At 34.5% G+C, this 24,186-nt stretch overlaps 3 protein-coding genes and 1 non-coding gene across 6 annotated transcripts; 2 read left to right on the top strand and 2 right to left on the bottom strand.

Moving 5' to 3' along the window:
• Positions 1-3,102: 3,102 nt before the first annotated feature.
• LOC116159851 lies at positions 3,103-8,591 on the top strand. Of its 2 annotated transcripts, XR_004143073.1 has the most exons (8): positions 3,103-3,616; positions 6,459-6,665; positions 6,724-6,915; positions 6,962-7,090; positions 7,145-7,234; positions 7,292-7,555; positions 7,607-7,766; positions 7,827-7,926. XR_004143073.1 is itself a non-coding variant. In XM_031472934.1 (6 exons), exons 1-6 carry the CDS (start codon positions 3,460-3,462, stop codon positions 8,583-8,585), a joined length of 942 nt encoding a protein of 313 aa, XP_031328794.1. In that variant the 5' UTR covers positions 3,103-3,459; the 3' UTR covers positions 8,586-8,591. The 2 variants fall into 2 exon arrangements, 1 of the variants encoding a protein (XP_031328794.1); XM_031472934.1 differs by lacking the exons at positions 7,292-7,555; positions 7,607-7,766; positions 7,827-7,926 and adding an exon at positions 8,419-8,591.
• Positions 8,592-9,223: 632 nt separating this feature from the next.
• LOC116160800 lies at positions 9,224-12,295 on the bottom strand. 2 transcript variants are annotated; one of them, XM_031473975.1, is made up of 7 exons: positions 11,911-12,295; positions 11,686-11,856; positions 11,529-11,633; positions 11,354-11,476; positions 11,096-11,304; positions 9,994-10,153; positions 9,224-9,413 (listed from the first exon to the last, which is right to left on the bottom strand). In XM_031473975.1, exons 3-7 carry the CDS (start codon positions 11,581-11,583, stop codon positions 9,310-9,312), a joined length of 651 nt encoding a protein of 216 aa, XP_031329835.1. In that variant the 5' UTR covers positions 11,584-11,633; positions 11,686-11,856; positions 11,911-12,295; the 3' UTR covers positions 9,224-9,309. The 2 variants fall into 2 exon arrangements, with proteins under 2 accessions (XP_031329835.1, XP_031329834.1); XM_031473974.1 differs by having other exon boundaries at positions 11,354-11,633.
• Positions 12,296-15,824: 3,529 nt separating this feature from the next.
• Positions 15,825-15,932, bottom strand: LOC116160750. The gene has a single exon (XR_004143335.1). It is a non-coding gene; the product is annotated as a U6 spliceosomal RNA (small nuclear RNA).
• Positions 15,933-19,285: 3,353 nt separating this feature from the next.
• On the top strand, positions 19,286-23,959 carry LOC116160391. Its single transcript, XM_031473575.1, has 3 exons — positions 19,286-19,767; positions 19,909-20,222; positions 21,327-23,959. The coding sequence occupies exon 3, from the start codon at positions 21,641-21,643 to the stop codon at positions 23,273-23,275; it is 1,635 nt and encodes a 544-aa protein (XP_031329435.1). The 5' UTR covers positions 19,286-19,767; positions 19,909-20,222; positions 21,327-21,640; the 3' UTR covers positions 23,276-23,959.
• Positions 23,960-24,186: the final 227 nt, after the last annotated feature.

The following is a 24,186-nucleotide window of genomic DNA, read 5'->3' as shown; positions in this document are numbered from 1 at the left end:
CTTTCATCCCCTAAGATGTCACTGGCTGATAAAGGTTAGTTTGTGTAAAACATTGCATGCTCATGCTTTCAAACTTTGTGGTTGTAGATTGTGACAATTATGGATATTGGAGGAAGTTGTAGCTTGCAGATCAGAGGAATTGTTAAAAATGAATGTAGACTACATAGAAGATGGAGAATCGATGCTGGTAGTTAGAATTCCAGATACAAAAACTAAATGTCAAGAGTTTTTACCATTGTTGAGGCGGAGAAGAATTCTGTTATTTGGCATTATATAGGAAGAGCTGGATGTACACTAAAGGTTAATTTACACACCACCGTGACGTGACAGTGCCGTGACCGTTCCGTGATTGCAACGACACAGAGCAAAATATTCATTTTGTTCACACAGAACAGTGCTTTGACAGTGCGGTTGTAACAACATAAAATATGCCGATATTTTCGGAAGATGAACTATTGGCGATGGCTATTATTTTGGATGAAGAAGAAGCAGAACGCGATGAAGCCAATAAGGACAAGCGGATGCATCCAGCATGGAAACAACGCGCAACAGAGGGCGAATTTATGACTTTATATAAAGAATTGATGGAGGGTGGAGCAAAGTTTTTCGAATATTTCAGGATGTCCGAAAATTCATTCAATTTACTCTTGGGAAAGTTAGAAGGTTATATGACAAAGAAAGATACGCACTGGAGAAAAGCTATCACACCAAGAGAACGGTTGGCCGTTTGTTTGAGGCAAGTATAAAATTATAAGCAATAAATATAAATATAAAAAAAAAGTTATGACATACACAAAAAACATTTATTTTTTAACCATACAAAGATAGATACAAAAGCAAATATAACATATTATAAAACCCTCCGCGTTGGTGTTCCTCCATAGGGGGAAAACATCCTGTTGGAGAAGGTTGTGGTTGGTTGGAGTATACAGACTTGGAAGAATTTGATGATGAGTGTTGACTTTGATAGCTTTCTACAGGGGAAGGAGGTTGAATGCGTGTAGCAGACGAATTTCTCGCCATAGATACTGGTCCACCAAATTGCTGTTCATCACTAAGCATTTGAAGTTCAAATTTTTGGACAACAGTGAATATCTCCGCTTTCGCGTAATGCCAGTAAATAGGGCTTAGTTTTTTTAGAGCTGGCGCAATTCCGGATAGAAAGGCGTCAACTGGATGTTCTGCTATAGGCTGTGCCTTAGCTTCATTTTTTTTCACCAGATACTCCATGACAGTGGCAGCGGCAGATTTCGGTGGGGTTGCATTACATAATGTGTGCTTGCCCTTTTTTCTAGGTATTGAATTATTCGTTGGAATTTGTGACTGTACTGCAGCCAAAGCAGTGTCTTCTGCTGTTAGAGTGGTATCTTCAGTATTTTCATTTTCGTCGTCTTTATCGATGAGATCATCGTCATCGTCGTCGTTGGATTGGTCTTCAATATTAGTTTTAGTATCCCGATCTTCAAAAAATTTGTTCAAGAAGCCCAACTGCTCTGCATATTTGTATAACTTCACCTTTTTGGCTTTTTGCCCACTTACAGTTTTAGTTTTTTTTAAGGATTTCCTGTAATTGTCCCTAATATTTGCCCATCTGGTCTTACATGAAGATCCTGAAACGCAAAGAAAAGAATATTTGGGTGAACTTGGTATTCAGGATTCATACTAATATTAATAAAATAATGAAATCCATTTCCCTTTGAGATAATTTCCGCATCTTTTACTGTGTTTATTCTTTCAGGTAGGTATTTGGCTACAGGCGATTCTCTAAACACCATTTCCTTCAGCTATCGGCATGGGACATAGTACAGTTTTCAAAATTGTACGCGAAACCTGCCAGATAAACGCAGAAAATTTGATGAGCGAGTTGATGCCAACTCCAACAGAAGAAATGTGGAAAACAATCGCTAATGATTTTTATCAAATGTGGAATTTCCCTAACTGTATCGGAGCAATAGACGGAAAACACGTCAATATTCAGGCTCCACCAAACCCAGGATCAATGTTCTTTAATAAACTATAAGAAGACATTTTCTATTGTGCTGCTGGCTCTTGTAGACGCTCACAATAATTTTATTGCCAATTGATGTAGGGGCATACGGTAAAAATAGCGATGGAGGAATTTTTGCCAATTCAGCATTAGGCAAAGCACTTCAGCGCGGCTCGTTGCATGTACCAAAAGATGCTACCCTTCCAAACACAAATATTCAACTGCCATACGTTATTGTAGCCGACGAAGCATTTCCTTTGAAAACATCCATAATGAGGCCCTATCCAGGAGATAATTTAGACGACCGAAAACGTAATTTTAACTATCGTTTGAGCCGCGCAAGGAGAACATCAGAAAATGCTTTTGGTATTTTGAGTCAAAAATTTAGACTTTACAACCGACGCATTCAGGCTTTTCCTGAACACGTAGATCATATAATTTCAGCTACTTGCTTGTTGCATAATATTAAAAAATATGATACCCGTACGTACAACTACGTTGCTCATCAGCAAATGGATTTCAAGAATGAAGAGCACACACTACAACATTTACAATTACAAGGAGGAAACGCAATGAGAGCTGCATTTCGTGTACGAGAGACACTTACTCAATACTTCAATTCTGAAGCTGGATCTCTACCTTGGAAGTGAATTGTCTTCAGTAAAGGCGTATATGATTGTTCACTCCATGTAATAATTAAAAAAAAATATATATTGACTTACCATTTGTTCCCATTTCCACTCCAATTTTATTCCATATGGAATTTTTATAGTTTGTGTCCATATATTTTTAATGGGACAGATCGTACAATACATTATACTTTCGCACTAATTCTATTAATATTTCGCCATTCATATTCTGACGTCAAAGAAAATATGAAAATATATTATAAGAAATCGAGCTGACAGCATAAAATCACGGCCGTGAAAACGAAAAAATATCCTTAGCAAGTAATCTAATTTTCACGGTACGGTCACTGTGACAGCACTGCTCGCACTGTCACTGTCACGCGCCGGGTTAGTGTGAACAGTACCGTTATAATTCATAGAACAATATTTTTAGTCATGTCGGTTTGAGTACGTGCCGGACACGGCACTGTCACGTCACTGTTATGTGTGAATCGACCTTTAAGGCCCTTTATAAATTGTGCTTTTCATATTACCTGTTCTGAAAATAAAGAAAATGAATATATACTTTCTGAATTAGTACCTACCTACTGCAGCTAGGTAATTTAACAGTAAAAGCGTAAACAAGTAGGGGAAAATACGATGCTAACGACCACAAAATTTGTCTACAATTATCGTGGAATAATAAGTATAAGTTGTGATGTCTATAGAAGCGCATATCTCTAAATTAGAAAGGGATATTTTTAAGATGCATTTGGCGCCTCTAACAGAATACTGATTAAATCGTAAGTATAACTTTTTTATTTAAATTTTAAATCGGTATAAATGCCATGTATTTGACTAGGAATGAAGATGGATCAATCCGCTTTAGAAAAGGTGTTGATACACAAATTCAATTTCCTTGTCGAGCATCATGGGGAAGGAAATTCGACAATTAAAAAGGGATTACGCTCCGAAATTATTAAATTAATTAGCAAATCGACAAGCTCGTCCGATTTTAAAGGTAGGTCTATGCTTACAAGCAAATTAAGACGTAGTGGATTTAATAAATGTTCATAGCTCATTATTTTATATTACCTATCGAATAACAAGAAATTACATCAATGACAACTGAAATTGTATTGATGCCATTATTGTTTTCTACTCAAAGCAACATACGTTGATTTTTAGCCTATCGTTTAATAAATTAATTATTTATCGAATTGCGAAGTCACGACTTGATTTGGAAGTTGAAAAAATTTGTTCAACCGCACCCCAACCTAATATTCCGGAGGATACTCTGCTCGAATCGACATTAAAAAATGTTGGTATTGTAAGGTCACATTCCCCAAATTTTGCACCACCTGATGAAAATGAAAGTACATTATTTAATTCGGACTGTGAATCAGACGTTGAACACGATGTTTCCATAAAGTGTAAACCCTCTGATAATAACTTTCAATCTCATTTAGCTTCTTGGGCTATCAAATTCAATATACCCCATATAGCTGTAAGTGCTTTACTGCTTTTGTTAAAAACATCGTATGATGCTACACTTCCATGTGACGCAAGAACATTGCTTCACACACCTCGTCATTTAAGTTTTAAGTCTATCGAACCAGGTAAATATTTCTATGTTGGCATTATGAAAGCGGTCACGAAACTGTTGACTTGCATAGGAGATATCGGCACAACCCTTAAAAGCGGTATCAAAATATGTGTTAACATAGATGGACTTCCGCTTGCAAAAAGTTACAGCAGCCAGCTATGGCCAATTTTGTGTAATTTATATGATCATGTAAATCATGTTGAATTAATAGGAGTTTATCAAGGTCTTGATAAACCGAAGGAATCTAATGTATTTTTAAAAGACTTTGTAGATGAAGCAATGGAATTAACCAATAATGGTTTTAACTTTAATGGTATAACATATTCATTTAAAATAGCTGCTTTTGTGTGCGATGCCCCAGCGAAGTCATTCATAAAAAAGACCAAAGGTCATGCTGGTTATAGTTCTTGTACGAAGTGCTTTACTGTAGGTGAATTTGTTGATAATCGCGTCTGTTTTCCGCAGATAACTAATCTTAAATTTCGCAGAGATGTAGATTTTAGAGCAAAAGTGGACGAAGATCATCATATCGGTACTACAATATTAGAGTCAATTCCGGGCCTTGACATGATAACTGATTTCCCGTTAGATTATATGCATCTCATTTGTTTAGGCGTTATGAGAAAGCTATTGTTAATGTGGGTATCTGGGAAACCACCTACAAAATTGCCATACACCAAAATTCAGAATATATCGGAATCATTAATTAACCAAATACCATTCACAGCATGTGAGTTTGCACGTAAACCTCGGTCATTGTCAGAAGTAAATCGATTTAAGGCCACTGAATATCGACAATTTTTATTATATTCGGGACCAATAATTTTACAGTCAATATTATCACCAAACATGTACATGAATTTTTTAAGTCTTCATGTAGCGACTGTTGTGTTATCCAGTAAGAGTACTTTACATCAATTAGGAAATTATGCGCACTTGTTATTACAATATTTTATTAAAACATTCATACATATATATGGTAAACAGCATGCATCACATAATATTCACCATTTGATACACTTATTTGAGGATACCAACAAGTTTGGAGTTTTACAAAACTTTAGTAGTTTCCCATTTGAAAATTATTTGCAGTCACTTAAAAAGATAATTCGAAAAGGCGATGCTCCTTTGGTTCAGTTAGTTAAACGAAAATTGGAAGAAGATTCCTGTACAGTTTTACAAAATTCTATTTCTATCGAATATCCTCAACCAAGCATGGAACACAATAGTGGGCCGTTGTTGAATAAAAATTCGTGCACACAATTTAAGCAAGTTAAATTTAAAAATTTTACAATAAAGCTATCAGATGCTGACAACTGTTGTCGCCTTAAGGATGGTAGTATTATTTGCGTTAAGAATATCATTTTAAAGGAACATGAGTTATGTATTATTGGTAGTAAATACCTGGAAATGAGTGATGTTTATGTGCAACCTTGCAAATCTTCTAGCTTAGGAATATATCTTGTAAGTAAAGAAGCACCACTTAATATTTGGAGTATTAAAGAAATATCAAACAAAGTTGTGAAAGTAGTTTCATCGGATAAAATTACTGTTGTTCCATTGTTGCATTAGTTAATTTAGGTATAGTAGCTGTTCTGCAGGATTTTTTTTAATGTTTTGACATTTTTGCAGCAAGTTATCCTTTAAATTACACTTTAAGGGTGGGATTTCGCCTGTCATATGTCAATGGTTAACTATAGGGAAAACATGCTTCCGTATTTCATGTTCACATCTGTAACGAGTCGGAATGAAATTTTATATTTAAGTCCCTGAAACATGTCTTTACAAAATGAAGTATTTTTGGACTCAAAATGTGTCAAATTTCGATACCTTTCATTCCTTTCAAAATATGGAAAAACATTTTACACAGGAATTGCGAGTGATATTGATATAAAAAACATGTCATTATAAGTAGACATGTTTCAGGAACTTAAATACAAAATTGCATAACCAAATTCCCACTTGTTACAGATATGAACATGAAATAGGGAAGCATGTTTTCCCTATACTTAACCATTGACATATGACAGGCGAAATTCCAGCCTTAAGTATACATATTTATAAAAACGGGTGGTGAATTTTTACTAAATCCTAAAGTTGTAGCATCTTTTACATTGATGGGGATATAAGCATGACCCAAAACAAAATCAACTCCATCAAAATATTGAACTCCCCTGATCCCATTACTGTAGGATAAATAGTTTATGTTAAAACTTTTTTTGTTTCTATGTTTGGCGATTTAAAATGACGTGTAAAGACAACATGGCAACCTGGTCAGTGGTAAAATTTCCCAGTGACAATTCCGTGGAAGCGGTACCTACGTCGTGGTTGAATGGGAATAGATGTGTATGGCCGTCCTATCCACTAAACAGTCAGAAATTATTGGATGCCGTTGAGAAGCAGTCGAGTCCTGGCTGTGATTGGCAGACGTATGATATAATTCCTTTTAAAAATAATGTTTTTGGTACGTCGTATATGTTCAAATGTTTTTTAGTTACGATATGTAGATAATATGTTTTCAGATGATTTCACTGTAGCAAAAAAGAAGGCTGAAAAAGCTCTTGCTACTTCCGACTTAGAATCAGATTCACAAGCTTTCGAGGAAAAAAACAAAACGAGCACCAAAAGAAAAATTAAATTGAAGAAAGAATTTAGCTTTTCTTCTGTCGAGGAGGAATCACTTGATTTCGTTCCGCCTGAGTTAAATTTCAATGGTAATGTAATTTTAATGTTATCACTTGATTTATGATTACATTTTAGAGCTGCCTTCAAGAAAACCTGATATAAATAATGGTTTTGAGCATAAAGGACACCGTCCATCCAAATCAACTAAAAAGGTCAACATAATCCAAGACATTGAGGTTACTCCATATCGAATTGCAACCACAAGTATGATTATATTAAAATGTTTCATTATGCTACTTATACTTTAATTTTTATAAGGAAACTGTAATAATAATTCTGCTGTAACTTCTACGGAAACGCCGCCTTCTCGAAACACAGGTCGAAACATTTCGAATTCAGATCTGTATGGTATGTAACTGTTATACTATTGTTCAATTTGTTGCCTATTTGCTTTTCTAATAATAGTATTAACGTGTATTGAGCTGGTACCTATTATTTTTTTTAGATCTGCTGACACGGATTTTAAGAAAGCAAGAATTATTACATGTAGTTGTGGCAGACATCAGACAAGGTTTAGATAACATAGAAGCCAGTTTATTGAAAGTCCCAGTAGAGAGTGAAAAGGAAAACTCGATTCTTGCTCAATTTGAATTACCCCTAAATTCTAAGGAAAGTTTAGCGCATTTTGAAGAATTTTTCGTAGCAAATTAGAATGCATTTGAAAAGGCAGTATGTATTAAGATATAGATAATATGTGATTGTAATTTGTTCGATATTCAGGTTCGTGAAGTGTCATTATTGGGCGGAAGACATATGTATGAATTTATTTATCGATGCGGAAAGATGTTAATAACAAATGGTTTTGCTTCCACATACAGTTATTGTGGTAAAAGAAATAAGGAGGCGTTTAAGGAGCTACATTTGAACAAACTAATGATTCGTAAGTATTGTGTACTCCTTTTGTGTTTCATATTACATTTATTTTGTGTTGTGTGTGTAGAAGCTGGATTACGATTTAATCCAAAAACAACGCAGAAGGATGTGGAAATAGAAATTTCCAAATGGCTGCGACGGGCCGCTGAAAGGGCGAAAAATGAAACATAATTGAATACATAAATATTCTGTATTTGCATTTAATAAATATCCATATTCTATTTTTTTGTTTAAATAACGTGCAAAAGTGGGATGTACACCGTATGCAATTTATGGACATCCATAATATGAATATGTATGGACATACATGATACAATCTTACAGGGACGTACACTGTATGTATCAAGTGGACGTAATTAGAATGTCCAACTTGTTGACAAGTGGACTACATATGGACCAAAATATTACCTTATGTGGATGTATGATGTATGCATTATGGCTCTAACATATTCGTCCATTGGCTGTCCATAGTACGAAGTTGTGCTATCTGGGTTATAGGTACTCTGTATTAGCAAAATTAATAAAACTTTGCACATCTGATCTTGATTTACAAGTATATAAAAAATGCTCAACATGATAGAAAAGTAGTTTATTATCTCGTTAAAATTTAGACTTTTTACTATATAACCTATACTACAATCTACCTATTTTGTCTACAGATTCTTTGGACGCGACATTGGTGACATTACTTGAAAAATCGGCGGAGTCGATGAAAAAAAGGAGCGATGAAATTAAAAACAGAATATCGAAGAATGTGCCACTGAATCGATCTTTGTTAGAAGAAAGTATAGAGCGGAATGCAGCGTCGAGTTGGACCGTCTCATGAACGACAGCGAAGGTGACCTGCAGCGCTCTGATAAAGAAAGTATTATAAATGAATAAAAAAATTGCATTAGTTACGGTTTGTTGCGTAAATTAATAAATAAATTATAAACAATATGTATTTCGTGACGTTTATTAACGAGCTCCTAGCGAGTTTATAATTTTGCAGTGTCTGTCTGTCCGTCCGTCCGTTAGCACGTTGCATGTGGATTCTTCATAAAATTTGTAGTTCGGAGTTGGAGAATTAGGAATGTAGGACAAAAAATAAAGAAGGCCGTTTTGACATCTCAGTTACCCAGTCTACACAGTCACAGCATATGTATATAACTGTTACATAAAATTAATTATGTCAATGTTATCTGTTACATACCATGGAACTTACATGTGCTATTGTGGGACTACTCAATGTCAGCAACAAATCACTTGGAAAATCATGTACCTGCTACATTACTCTGGTATATCTCAGGTATAATACAAGGCGATATTTTTTACTTAAACACTTTCACATATTAATTACATCAGTATGTAACATACTTGCGACATTGTAAAGTGCTGTCTACATTACATTCTCCCAAAACATTGCCTGCATATAATAGAATGATGTATTTGATATATACACAGGGTAATAAAATTCTATTTATCTCAAAAACGCATTTATTGGTCAAACATGTATGATATTATATGAACTAGTAAATAAAAGTGAGGACAAATAGATGAAAAAGTAAGTTTCATTTTTTTTCTCGCTGATAACGTTGGCGCGCATGCCGAAACCACTCTGACGAACAATTTTCTATAAGTTTTTGTTGAATGTTGTGTTGTCCAATGATTATTTCTAGAATAAAATTCTATTATTAACAACAAGAAAAACATTTCATGAAAGAAGACATGGTTATGTGAGGAATGATGCAAATAGATGCAGACAGTGCTTAAATTTAAGCCAAAAAATTGTCTTTTATTATGAAATATCTCATACAAGAATGAAAGCGCATTTTTTGCAAATTTAAGAAAAAAAATTTTTTTTTAATTACGTAGTGTCTCGCAAAGATAGATTTGTGCAATGCAAATGCCTTTAAAAAGTTTCAAACTTATTTTCCCAAAAATATCCATATGCCTTATTGAATGGAAAAAACGCGCTCTTCATAATATTCAGAGATAAAAGATGAGACTACTCCTCCGATCATTATATTCGTTTTGGAGTAAACACATTCACAAACACACCAACACACTCATGGTCATCATTGCAAAAATACATTTTTCTGGATGTAAATAGCGTATCAATAGGTATATCATGAGCACTTTATGAAGGACAACTAATCATGATGAGAGTAGCAATGACCTTATTATTATTTCTAAGGGATTTAATGTAAATGCGCTATACAACATAAAAGGTTAAAGTTTGCTAAAATATTTACCTTTAACAGCAGCAATAATTTTTAAGTCTACCATACGCTTGTTATTTCGCTGGCCCAACCAGGAACAACCCATTCCCAATTCATTTGTAAACAGTATTTTATAAACTCGGTTTATATTATCTTTGTAATCATTTCCACCAATTGTAGTTAAAAATGTTTTCTGAAATAAACAATTATTAGCATTAAAATTATATATACAGGATTGTTTGGAAATGAATTTTGAGCATCTGGGGATCAGCCTGGTTTGTTTGGAAACTCATTATGGCATAACTTCAGTTTTGAAATTTTCAAAAAACGACTTAGCAAAAGTGCTCTTAGGAGACGAAGTACACACAAATGAAGAAAAGTTTTATTAGAATGAAAAACGTACAAAATTTCAAAGTTCTAAACCTACTTTGATTTTTAGTGTTTTTAGCGCATTTTTGCAAATTTATTTTGTAAAAAGGTAGCTTTTAATTTCACTTTGGCGGATGGCTGGCTGTAGCAAATGAAGGTCCGTAAAAAAATGCTTGTAGAAAGACGAGGAACATAAAATGTTGATTAAACAATTAATGACCGACCATGTAGCAAATTTGAAGTAGATAGAAAGATTTTGATATGTTATCTAAAATATTCTATGTAGTAAATAAAATTGAGGATTTCATAAGAATTTCAAAAGTAGACCTATTTGGCTTAAATTTTACACCATTACTAAGTTTTTCAATCAGAATAACCTTTCTATAATAACATTTGTGTGTGCCTCTCATCCAAAAAACGGTTCAATGGCAGACTTGATTTTTCAAAACTGAAATCATGTCACAAATTACTTTCCTACCAAATAGGGCTAATTCCCAGGAGCGCAAAACTCATATCGAACAGTTTTTGTGAGTAGTGTAAGAATATTTCTTTTTGAATGAGTGAAATAATACTTTTCTACTTTACGATTAGCGTACAACAGATGAATAATCAAAAACTATTTCATTGTTTGAATAATTTATCCCTAATTGAAAACGCATCATTCTATATATTATTTAACATGAGTAGAAAAATACAATCAGTACATTCACAGATATTCTATACTTAAGAACCATCAACTAGAAAGATTATGCAATTATTAACTTACAAATAATTTGTTGATTTCAAGGTCGCTTATTAATTCCTCAAACTTCTCAATCGCTTCAAAACTATTTAAGGGCAGGCATTTGGTAAATATGTCGTATTGTTCAACGGGCTGCTTGTCTACTTTGAAACTCTGCATATTTCTGGCAATATCGTTGACTTGAATTTTTATTTCTGTTACCATTTCTAATATTTTGTGCATCACACTGATTTCTATAAAACAGAATTATTTTCAAAATGTTGTGTAATATTTTTGACTTACCATAATTTCCATTACGATTAATGGATTGGGAATTAAATTGGTTTACTGGTACTTCTTGGGACTCGGCATAAGATTCCGCATACTCCTCGACATACTCATCTTCTGCATATTCTCCGTGTGGAACTACCATTGATGGCGAAGTAAATGTATGTATTATGTATGAGGATATACTTACATTGTTCATTCATTGTATCAATATTTGTATTTTTGTTTAAAATAACCATTTCCATTGAGGATATGTCAAGATCCGGTGGCAGCTCAGGAGGTGGGGTAAGTATTCCTAAAATTAACCGAGTATTAATAAAAGTGAATAATATTTAATAGATTCTTACGTTTCGTTCTAGCTTCAACATCACTATCGCTTGATCCATTATTAGAGCCATCGATGAAATTGCTTAGTAATGTGCTCCGTTGTACCAATCGTTTTCCACGTCCCCGATCTTTATCTTCACCTTCACTGTAGTGAATATCTTCAGCTTTCTTCCTTGCTACTTCTAGAGAATCTATAAAGATCAATTATACGCCACGGGAACTATAAAAAAATGTAGGTATCTTACCACAAATTGCTTCAACGGCTACCACACTGTATTTACTCCAACTATCTGGGTCTGGGGGTGAATAACGATTAATGTAGCTGGTCGCAACCTTTGAATTGCGCGGCCACCAACTACTGCGATTATTGTCGAAGAGCCATGTAATAGGGACCTCCGATACGGACTCGTCGTCGAAGCGAACTACAGCATACTGTTTGGAACTGGTGTCTTTTTTCCATTGTGCACAACTATATATAAATATAAATGAGATTACAAAAGTAAAAGCGATTAAAGTTATTTGTTGAAATTTAAATAAAAAGTATGTATAGGCAAAATATATTGATCTAATGTACACATTCACCACATAAGTATAACACTTTTAAACCCATATCTAATTAATTTCTTTTACTCTTTCTGACCGTCACTATGAATTAACGGAAAAATAGCATGCTCATTCACACTGCCGGAACTATTTAAATATAAAGGTAACTTCAAACACTTTCTCTTTACACATTTTTTGTCAATTGTGTCAATATCCTGCCTTAAATCGGATTGTTTTACAATACATATTCCTAATTTCACAGAATTACATGGTGCAGTAAAGAGCGTCTCTACTTTCTGGTATTTTTGAGCATTAATCATGCAATCTTTCATTGAAATGTTCACAACTTCCATTACATCTCCATTTTCATGTTCAAAGCAGTTATCGTGTGGTTTTTGGGAAATTGTGAAACCCTCAAATGACAGTTTGGAAGTCATTTTGTTTGCTTCAGATGTACAATTTGACTTTCCTTGTAAACTTTCTTCTTCCATTAATCGATTAAACAACTGTTGTAACGGACGACTAGAATTCTTCACTTTCTTCTTAATAATTTGCATAAAATTTTCAAATTTAAAAGCACTATATTCATCTAATGGGCCAAACAATTTACTGTCATTTGCTAGATGTAATAAACTATGTACATTGTAAACTATACGTTGCTCACCATACAAAATAAAATATTTTTTTACAAACCATTCTAGGATCGTGTGCGCATAATTATTTAAAACTATGTACAAATTTTTATCACATAAGATTCTAATTGCCACACTTAATGATAAAAAATGGTCGTAATAATCGCCCGGAAGAACTTCTCGTAATACAACTGGACCCGTATACAGTAAGAAAGTGCGTAATTCAGTAGCTTTCCACCGTTCATATTCTGTAATACTGCGAGGTTTTCTACTAAATTCACCAGTGATGCTCGGTTTCAATAGACTTAGATGATTAGTCACATTTTGAATATCATTAGGCTTCAAACGCACATCTTTTTTCCCATTTATCCAAAAGTAAATTAACTTTTTTGTGACTCCAATACAAACAGCGTGCATGTAATCAATAGGGAATTGTGTTACCATTCCTATATTCAGACATTCTAAAATATTTGCTTCCTTTGAATCTTTATGATGTTCAACATGAAGTTTATTTCTAAAGGATTCATCAGTCCTTAAAACCGAAGATATTTCCGGGAATGTCATACGATTGTCAACATAATCCCCTTCTTGGATACATTTTGAACAACCAAAGTACCCGTTATGTCCTTTTACACCACTAATATAGGACCTGGCAGGTGCATCACATATGATTGCATTTAACTGCACATTAATGATACTTCCATTGTAGTTGATCCCATTTTCTAAAATATCTCTTGCTTCTTGTACAAAATAAGAAAGGAAGTCTTTGCTTGATAAAGGCTTGTGAAAACCATGATATACACTAATTACAAATGGCTTTGTATAAAATGAGTCCACTATCGAACCGAGAATTGGCCAAAATTGACTAGACGAGCTTTTTGTTAGTGGTAGTCCATCAATGTTTAAATTTACTTTCACTGTTGTTGGTAGACAGGTGTAATGTTTTTGTAATGAAGATTGTAAGCTTTTAACAAATCCCATATGCACAAATTCACCGCCACCCAAAGCAATTATATTTTCCGTTGCATTTCGGGGTGTTTGCATAAGTGTTCGTGCGTCTTGTGGAAGTCCACTTAAAACGTTTACTGTTCTTAAAATGCTTAAAAGATTACTAATTGACATGTGAGAAACACTATGAAAACTTGCCCAAGAACGCAATTTATTCTTGAACTCTGAAAGACTAAAGGATTCATTATGGTTCTCCGTTATCAGTTCACAGTTGGTTTCACAAACACGGATACTAGTAGTGTCACTAATTTCACTGCTATCACAAGTTATTGTACTATGCACGGAGGTAAGTAAAGAATTAGTGTTTTCAAATTCTCCCGAAGTGCTGCGATTCGAACTAAGTGGTAATGACAAACAATCAGCATATGTATCAGCACTAATAGCATTTACACAATTACATTCGGGTACAATCGAACTGGTTGTAAGTTCTTTCAGAATTCTTCTGCGTTTTTGCCTACTCGAGACTTCGCAAAACAACTTTTTTGGCATTTTTACAAATGTTAAAATCAAAGATATGCCAATTTGTCTACAATACAAGGGCCTGAGTGGCGCTAATTATTCCAAAGCATTCACCAACGCGAAGAACAAAGAAATATACGTCACCCAGGATCGCATATACTATAACCAAACTATTAATTGTCAATTTTAAATTGAAATGTTTCTTGTATGGTACTCAAATTCATCACGTAAGGAGTACATTTCACAATAAACGGACTTGTTACATACTGAACTTGTTAAATTATGTGCCCTTAAAAATCTACTGCATGTTTGTTAGAGAAAACATACCGGCTACGTACTATTAAAGTAACAAATAAATATACTTTAGAGCCTTCAGTGAAATGTAACAGGTATGTAAACGTAACTAATCTGTCATACCAGCTATGTACAAGGAACGGACGTGTAGATTGGGTTAGTTATGAACCGAATTGCATGAAATTCAATATGGCATATAGTAGAGCGCTCCTTGCACAGAAAGTCGTCTAGAAATGACTTCTGTGGGGGTTTTGGTGTCACAAGCTGAAATTCACAAAAAATGAAAGGTAATCATATACTGATTCTAAATGTCAAGGCCGTCCAAAATCGGTTCATGCATTAGTGCACAAAACGCAAAAAAGTTAAGCACATGTACGGAAAGAAGAAAAAATATCGAATTTTTTCGCATATAAATCAAAATGTTCTTTGTACAGTGAAAGTAATAAGAAATTATCAAACGTCTCCAATTACAATGGGTCTTACGGAAGAATTAAACTTCAAACGTGATTATCTCAGTTCGATATCCCTAAAAATTACTAAATTGAACGAACTTACCTGTGAAGTTCGATGTTAATTATGTTAGCGATTCATCCGAATGATAATAATACGTAGTATACTACTTCCCGTGCTAGGTGAACACGAATTTTAGCGCGTTAAAAGCAAAAAACTTTCTACCGCGCTTCTCCCTCCTGCATTTTGTCCGACGTCGTCGTTCATAAATCAGATGAGACTGAATTGTTGCCAAATAACATTTTAAAAATTCTTTCGTCTAACGTGTGCGAAGTCACTTCTAAAGGACAACCAATTCAGGCCGAGGTAGCCAATTTATTGTCGAAAATCTGGGTTAACGCCAGACAATCGCAAAGAATTAACGTCAAAATATCCGTCACCTGCGAACTGTGCTTTTGAGCCTCCAATATTAAATCAAGAGGCTAAGAATTGTTTGAACAAAAACGTTATTGACCGTGATTCTCGTTTAATACAAAAACAGAATCAAATGAAGGCGGGTTTATCGGCTCTAGGTAAAGCTTTGAGTTTACTTCTTCGGGACAGCAATGCAAATTCTGCCCTAATAGAAGCCATTTCGGATACAGGGAAACTTTTAGCCGACATCCACCATGCAGATAGCGGCGTTCGGAGAGGTCTAATCAAGCCTCATCTTAAACCAAATTTAGTGAAGTTTTTGGATAATTTGTCCTATAGACAACTATCTATTTGGCGAAAACTTTATCGAACGCTTCACGATTTTGCGTGTCATCCTTGCGCAGGGGCCATGCTAATCTTCTCTGTATCGTTCCAATTTTATGCCGGCACCTCCTTGAGCCAAGGTGAAGCGCCTTCCGGCTTTGGCAAGCCACATTACGGCCTGAAGTTACTTCCGTCAGACTTACTGGTTGTTGCGCACGATGTTCGTTCCCACACTCAATAAATCTGAAGGTGGTGCTCCAGCTGAAATACTCTCGAATGCTCGAATAATCTGTGGAATCGCTCTGTTGAGCAACTTTTGCGTTTACATCGTATTATTTAATAAACGGAAGCCTAAATCAAAAAGTTTTACTCTTAAAAAAAGTTTCGCTCATCGTTTATCTTTACATTGCACTGAGAATTATAATTGTATCTGGAATAGTAACCAAAATATGTAATTAAAAGTAAAACAACGAACTTTTTACTCACTTACAAGCGACGCGGTTTCACGCCGGTGAATACAATCCATCTCTACATTTCCCGTAGCTCCATTTCGCTCTTACATCATAGGTACGTTCTCGACACGGGTATACCAGAGTTTTGCCAGTGTTATATTATTTTGTGTATTGCGTTTTTTTTACAAATGTATATTTTAAAACCAACTTTAAATTAAGGGTGGTCAATAGTGAACGAATCAGAAGTGAAATTGATTAATTGTAGGTACACTAATATTTTATAATTATTTTTTAACTGGGGTTGTAAAGTTACTGAATACAAATATTATGACCGGAGTGAAGACAGCTGCCAGAGATAGCAGCCGAAAATACGAAAACACCCGATCGATCATGGGAGTTCGTTACTTGGGGGGCATCTGCTTTAACCACATTAATTGATGTTGACTGTGCATATGATAAAATAAAGTAAAAAAATTATCAAGATGCCTAAAGAATGTGTAAGTAACGTCTGTTATAAGAGCGCAAGAAAACAATTTGGATATGTTGTATGACGTAGGGATAATAGATCAGAGTGATATTTCTCAAAAACTGTACATAGGATAAAAATGACATTTATGCCCTAAAAAGAGGCCAATTAGGCCTTTCCAACACAATTTTGAAATTTTCTTGCACTTCCGTTCTAAGGGCGCAATGGCAATATTTGCATATGCTGTATGACATACGCATGATAGAGCACAGTGATATTTTTCAAAAACTGTACATAGGATCACAGTGGCATTTATACCCTAAAATGAGGACAAATACCCTTTCCAGAACAATTTTGAAATTTTCTTGTACTTCCGTTCTAAGGGCCCAAATGCAATATTTGCATGCGCTGTATGACATACGGATGATCGGTGTTATATTTCAAAAACTGAAGTACAGTGTACATAGGATAAACATATGTAGTCGATGCCGATTTTGGATATTTTTAATGTGATCCTGATCATTGTAACAAAACTAAACTATATTTATTATCCTAATCTTTGAATGAAGTCAACTTAATATAATATGCATAGTTGGCACATACCGTTTATAAATTTAGACATAGGTTTTATATTTTTTAAAATGTCAACGTTTGTTAGTACACATTTGAAATGAGAACTTTCACAAGTGCGACATTTAATATAATCTTCTTTGGCGGTATTGTTACAGTAGATGCACCTTTCTTTTACATTACTGGATTGCGGCAGTAGTATGTTCTTCAATTGCTTCCTACATGCATTAATATCTTCATACTTCTTAAGGCTCTTTTTTTGGCAGATGTTCTTAAAGAAGTGTATAACAAACACTCCACAATTGTAGGTGTCGTTCTGAATCATGTGATCTAAATTGTACGTCCTCCACCCTGCAGCAGACATAGTTTCAGGGTAAATATTGTTGTACTTTTCCAAGAACCTCAAAAATCGTTGAAGGTGGAGGTCACTTTTTTTTTTGTTGAACTTCCCAGTGGAGTAATTCTTGTAAATGTTTTGTTTTTGGTATCGGCTATACACAACATGTAATGTTCATTTACAGATATCGAGAAAACGATGTTGTTCTGGTGTAATTTAGTAAGTTTAATTAAATAATCTAAATTAACAACTTTGTCACCAAATATTATTGAAGATTTTTCTGTCGTTATTATTTGATAATATTTTTGTACGTTAAAGAGCTGTAAGCGAATATCAATAACAAAGCTGCTAACGTATTCACCAGGATTTAGGGTCTCAAAGTCTGATAATAGCAATCCTTTAACTGCGCACGCAATGTTTTCGAAAAATGCCACAGTGTATTCTCTTCTGTTCTCCAGAAACCTATAATAATTAGTGTCATTTACTAATCCATTTGGTAACAAATTTATGTCCTGTACCGTCCTCCATCTTGTATTTTCCGGTAAAATAGTTGCAGGTAATACTAATCTAGGCCAAAGGTAGAAGTAATAAAATGATTTTAGTTTCGGTATCATTGTTTGAAAAAATTGATCATTTTTGGCAATTCTGACGCATTTGAATGTATATATAACTAGATCGCACCACCCTCTATCTAGTATTGCTAACGTACCCTGTATTTGATAATAGACATTGTGATTTGTATTAATCACTCCCATTGTCAAATAATCAAAATTAGCTTTGTCAGGATCTTAATATCGAAACTTATAGGGACATTTAATTTCAATTGCACCATTTAGTCCAATTAAACCATCTGGTGAAGAACCGAGATATGGAAAATCTTCAGAGGTACACAATCCAGCTTGTAAACACTCTACGTCCGTTAATTTGCAGTACATTTTTCTTGCCACAGACTCGTACTTTATCCCATGATTAATACTTGAGGCATTTAGATTCTTGGACTGAATTAAAGAATCTACAAGTTTCTTGTACGCACTACACTTAGCTTTGCAAACTCTTCCAAAATTAGAAGTCAATCTAATTTTACGCTCTCTTAACCATTTTTCGGAATTTCTTTGCTGTGCAGTACACCGTTCTATTTGAAGTAGCTGGTCATTACTTCGTGGAAGATCTTTTAGCAATGATCGACACTTCTCAAACAAAAAAGTTGTCGAAGCACACTCTTTTTCATTTTCAAAGCCTGTCGTGCCCAATTTATAAATAAATTCCGTTTCCCACTTACCGTTTGGTTCGCAAACTTGATGTACCCATTGCTTACATTGGTCGCACTCTGTAAAACTTGTAGTTTTTGCAAACTTGCCCCTTCCACAGTATACACATCGTGTAATATCATCTAAAATTATTATATCGTCACCTATTTTTGATGCTTCAATTGGATCCGATGTGGTACTAATTTTTGGCACGTGTAAATTTTTTATGTGTCTGGCTGTAAAATGGTTTGATATTACCTTTGACTTTTTGTTCCATTGTTCCTCTGCGTGTAAAGTGTCTGTGGCATCATCAATGAATGTTAGCAAAACTAAAATCGGTTACAACTCTAAATAGTGACTAAAATATTTTCAAGATTGCTTGCGATCAGAGCTGTTGTACTGAATACCAAAAGTACTTGCAATACGTACTTCAGTACCAAAAGTACTTTAAGTACTTTACTTTAAGTACCACAAATTTTCCGATACTTATACTTAAATTTTTAAGTACTTTGATTAATACTGGTACTTAGTACTTAAAAGTAGTACTGAATATTCCAAAGTACTTAAAATAGTTGCTTAAGTAAAAAATTACTTTAAGTATCCAAAAATACTGGTACTTAACACTAATGGATTGAGTACTTAAACTTACAAGTACCAAGGTACTTAATATGTAGGTACTTAAGTACTTATCCTATTTATATCAATGCTTCATTCGAAAAATACTGACGTTAGAGAATATAATCAGGTAGTCAAAACAAGAGCTTACATTTTGCTTAGTTGCGCTGCGCGTTTAAAAATAATTCCTTACTCATTTTTCATCTTTCGTTTCTGTGTGATCGATGGCGAAGCAGTATTATTCCAGTCGTCGTGTTGTGTAATTTGTAGAACGGTATAAGTAGTATATGGGTGAGTACCTTACCTTTATTTTTATAAGGTTTAATAAAGTCTAAGTAAAAATTAATGTCCTCTTGCTTTTACTGAGATTTTTTTACTAATAAAGAATGGGTTGTGAAATTGGTATTCATATCCATTATTTTGCTTTTCTAGTTTGATAATATATGGACACATACAAATGTGAAATGAATGCTTATGATGATGACATGGACAGTCTTCCTGACCCATTTCATGCGTCTGGAGAAGACGATTCAGATTATATCCCTGAAACCGAATCAGCAGACAGCAGAAAGCAAGTTTCGCTCAAGCACTACTTTGCGTCCTCATCGCGACCAAAGCCGTTACCCACTACAAGCAGTACCTGTACCAGTGACTTAAGCAATAGCGACGAAAGCCATGGTCAATCACTAAATAAGCACAAACTTCCACCAATTCTGGATGGCAAATTCTTCCAAATTATTAATACGGTATGTCTGTATGTTGCGCTTGAGTTGTGATTGTGTTGCTATGTACTAATTTCTGTAAATCGCAAATGCTGACATCTATTCTATAAGGTGGTATAGGTTAGTAGGTACTTAGGGGAGTAATTAAAGGGATTCTTCTGAACAAGAAAGGTGTTAGTTTGGCATAATTTGTTCGCCTGATATCCAGGGCTGCAGTCGAGGGTATACAGCGTATACCTTCTGGTTGTGATCGACGGATTAGCGTATACCTTCTTATAAAAAGAAAGTACACAAAATAAGTCCTGAAATAAACGAACTATGAATCATGTTAGTAAAATGTGTAAGTCGGCCTTTCCTGAAATTTTGCTTAACAAAACAAACAAGGCACCCCTTTTGTTATTTATTGCAGGTCTTAGGTACCTATGCTTTATGACATGGCATTACAATATCCCTCGCTAATACAGTAATACCTACAAAGAAGATCTTAATATAACAGGTTGCATTGCAGGCGGCGGCCGGCATGGGAAGATGTTTACAATTATTATTTAAAATAACAGCGTAATCCTGTACTAATTATATCACTATAAACATCTTTTGATTAAATCAGACAAAAATAACCGATTAATCTATCATCTCAACCACATGCATTAATTTTTAATCCATTTATTATAGTTATTACAAATGCTAAATATGAAATTATACAGCCGTTTTTATAGAGTAAACCTTCTGATCATTTCGATGCGTGCACAGTATACCCTCTGCTATTATTATTATTACTTGTTGGTTGCTTGAAGCCCCCTGGTTCCTGCCTCATCTTCTTTAGCTTCCGGCGCGCTGCCCCTGAGAGTTTTTTAGGCTCTCCAGTATCAGGTGTCCCGGGAATAGAAACAAAATTTCTACCCTCTGCTAATTTTACGACTGCAGCCCTGCTGATATCAGTATCAGCTTCTGGTTACAACCGGTTCACAAAAAGTGCACCTACTTTATATGCGATGTGATTTTTGCATGTTACCGTGAATTCTGAGAAATAAAAGCATGTGATTGGCTAATCGAGCGTGATTTCTTACAAAGCATAAGTTAGAATGCTAGCCACTTCGCCAATATTACTAATTTCGCTATTCTTTGTAGGATGAAGTGACCCACCACATACAAGCGCAATGCCAACTCTGCTTGCCAAATAAGGCGATAATTAAAGGTTCTTTGAACATTACCACCAATTTTCTCAAACACCTTAAAAAAAAGCATTCAAATAAGTATGATTGCTACATTCAATATAAAACAGAAAAGATTACTTTAAATCGTCAACAGAAGCGTACTTTAAGTATTAGTGACTCCTCTGCAGAGAAAAACTTAAAAAAGCAAGTAACCATTCATTCAGTTTTAAAAAAAAGCCCACGCAAAAGTTGTTTGATGAGAGAATAATAAAGTTTATAATTGACACAATGTCACCAATTTCAATCATTTCGCATGATAGTTTTAAAAACATGTTCGAAGGTATGAATGTTCATATTATGGATCGCTCAGTAGCAGTTAAAAAAATTAATGTAATGTATGAGAACACTTGCAATGATCTGAAACTGGAAATTTCTAAAGTAGGCCATGTGTGTACCACGGCAGACATTTGGTCTTCAAAAAGCCGTAGTTTCTTAGGCGTGACTTGTCATTGGCTCAACGAAGATCTGCAACGACGTTCTGTGGCCTTAGCATGCTCAAGGTTTGCGGGTACACATTCTTACGATAGGGTTGCTGAGGCTTTAGATGATATACATAAACGGTTCCATCTTGATACGAATAAAATTTTGGCCACTGTGACTGACAATGGTTCTAATTTTGTCAAATGTTTTAAAGAGTTTGGTTGTAACATCGATACAATAAATGACGAATATACTGGTATAGAAGAAGACGACGAGGAAGATAATTCTGATACGATGAAACCTTGCATTCAAAGTGACGATGAGTACTGTACGTTTTTAACTCTTGATTTAAGCGAAACACAGGTGGACGTAGAAAAGAAATATTTACCTCAACATGTGCGTTGCGCGTCACATACCATAAATCTTATAGCCACAACGGATTATAATAATTCATTGAAGATATCTAATGCACTAAGACTAAAAAATACACAAATTTTTTCCAAGTGTTCTAAGTTATGGAACAAATCCGGTCGCCCAAAGTCTGCAGAAGTAATCAAGCATTTTCTCGGTCACAATTTGACTATCCCAGGAGTTACTAGGTGGAATTCAACATATGATGCTGTATGTAAAATCGTTTCTATAAAAGAAAAATTAGCCCCTTTGTGTGATAAGCTCATGATACCAGGGTTTAAGCAAAGCGAAGTATCATTTCTAGAAGAATATATCACAATCATGCAGCCTCTTGCAGAAACACTGGATTTCCTTCAAGGGGAGCAAAACACATATTATGGATATTTGCTTCCGAGCTTAGTGTCCATGAAAACAAAACTGCAAAAAATAAAATCGTCTGGAAAGATAAAACAACTATATTCACCTCTGGAGGCAATAATTAATTCCGTTGAGCAAAGGTTTAAAGATATATTTTCCTTGAACATGAATTCAAAAACTGCTGTGATTGCGGCAGTTGTATGTCCAAGATTTAAAATGAGATGGTACAGTGCCTTTAAGGTGACTACAAATGATATTCCTTCGTTTAAAGAAATCCAAGGGTGGGTCGTTGCCGCAGTCGAAAGTTTTATAGAAGAAACAAAAAAAAAAGTAACAGTTGTATCGGAGTCAGATGATCCTTTTTTCGATTTTCAGGAGGACGAATCCGAAATAGAACTACCAAGACTGAAAAATGATATAGATGCTAATACAAATGCTTCCTTGAGCGAGTTAGAAGTTTTGAAATATTTGAACGATACAAGAATTACTTTAGATATGTTGAACGATTATAAATATATCAAACAGGTTTTTTTAAAGTTCAACACAATTTTACCATCATCGGCGTCCGTGGAGCGCCTCTTTTCTTTTGCTCAAATTGTGAACGCCCCAAGAAGAAATGCTTTAAGTGACCAAAACTTTGAAAAGTTGGTAGTCCTTAAAGCAAATCTCAAATAAATGTTTATTAACTCTCGTCTGAAACTTGGCGAGGTGCTTTACTTTAAGGTAACATAAAACGTTTGTTGTTTCTTATACGCTAGCATTTGGGCCGTTCCCAAACGCGCATGTTTATTTGTTATATTGGACCTTTTCACTCGAAGCAGAACACCTTTGATAAGATTAAAACAAATTAAATTATATTAAGTAATACCTACCTTGTTTAATATTTTTATCAATTAAGTATTGTTTTTAAAAAAGGAAACAAAGTATAGTTTCCCAAAACGTAGAATTACATTTATTCCTATTTCCTGAAGATATCTTATTTACATATTAATACTTAATGTGTCTTGTATTGTATTGTATATCTATAGCTATGTGTTAATAAATTTTTTTTAATATACAGCGTTTAAACGTAAATACTGGTACTTAATGCTTATTAAGTACATCGATACTTAATACTGAAATACATTTTTATGGTACTTGTAACGGCACTGTTCCTGTACTCAGTAATTACCAATACTTAATACTTCAATCCTTCATTTAAGTACCGTGAGGAGTACTGAATAGTCTGTACTTCATTTTGTTCTATTTAAGTACTATGTACTTAAAATTTTAAGTACCGCTTGAAATATTGGTACTGGTACTTAATACTTGTTATATTTTTCTATATACTGGTACTTAATACTTCAGTACATTTTTATGGTACTTACAACAGCTCTGCTTGCGATGTATGAATAGTGGAGATCATACTGCAGACAGTTACGATCCTTTGAGTTTTGGTCGGCACTACGGCAGTGTAATACAATATTCTTTTCGTGTTTCCGGCGTTTTTCAATGGATTTCGAACAATTCCTCCAGTTGCATCAAAATAAATATAAGGTAAAACAGGGAGAGTTGGCGCACTTCTTCTAATTATTATATAAAATATT

Source organism: Photinus pyralis, unplaced genomic scaffold (genome assembly GCF_008802855.1).
Source record: "Photinus pyralis isolate 1611_PpyrPB1 unplaced genomic scaffold, Ppyr1.3 Ppyr1.4_LG1, whole genome shotgun sequence".
Taxonomy (NCBI): Eukaryota; Metazoa; Arthropoda; class Insecta; order Coleoptera; family Lampyridae; genus Photinus; species Photinus pyralis.
The sequence above is the reverse complement of the archived record's forward strand: the minus strand, read 5'-3'. Positions and strand labels throughout refer to the sequence as shown.

Excerpts from the sequence above, each read along its gene's own strand:
- LOC116159851 (XM_031472934.1), top strand. The coding sequence starts at position 3,460 with ATGAAGATGGATCAATCCGCTTTAGAAAAGGTGTTGATACACAAATTC. Across the intron at positions 6,666-6,723 it reads TTTTAAAAATAATGTTTTTG|ATGATTTCACTGTAGCAAAA; the intron begins GTACGTCGTATA and ends ATATGTTTTCAG. Across the intron at positions 7,235-8,418 it reads TTCGAATTCAGATCTGTATG|ATTCTTTGGACGCGACATTG; the intron begins GTATGTAACTGT and ends TTTTGTCTACAG.
- LOC116160800 (XM_031473974.1), bottom strand. The coding sequence starts at position 11,537 with ATGAACAATGTAAGTATATCCTCATACATAATACATACATTTACTTCG. Across the intron at positions 11,305-11,353 it reads TAATCGTAATGGAAATTATG|AAATCAGTGTGATGCACAAA; the intron begins GTAAGTCAAAAA and ends TCTGTTTTATAG. Across the intron at positions 10,154-11,095 it reads TTGAAATCAACAAATTATTT|AAAACATTTTTAACTACAAT; the intron begins GTAAGTTAATAA and ends TGTTTATTTCAG.
- LOC116160391 (XM_031473575.1), top strand. The coding sequence starts at position 21,641 with ATGTCACCAATTTCAATCATTTCGCATGATAGTTTTAAAAACATGTTC.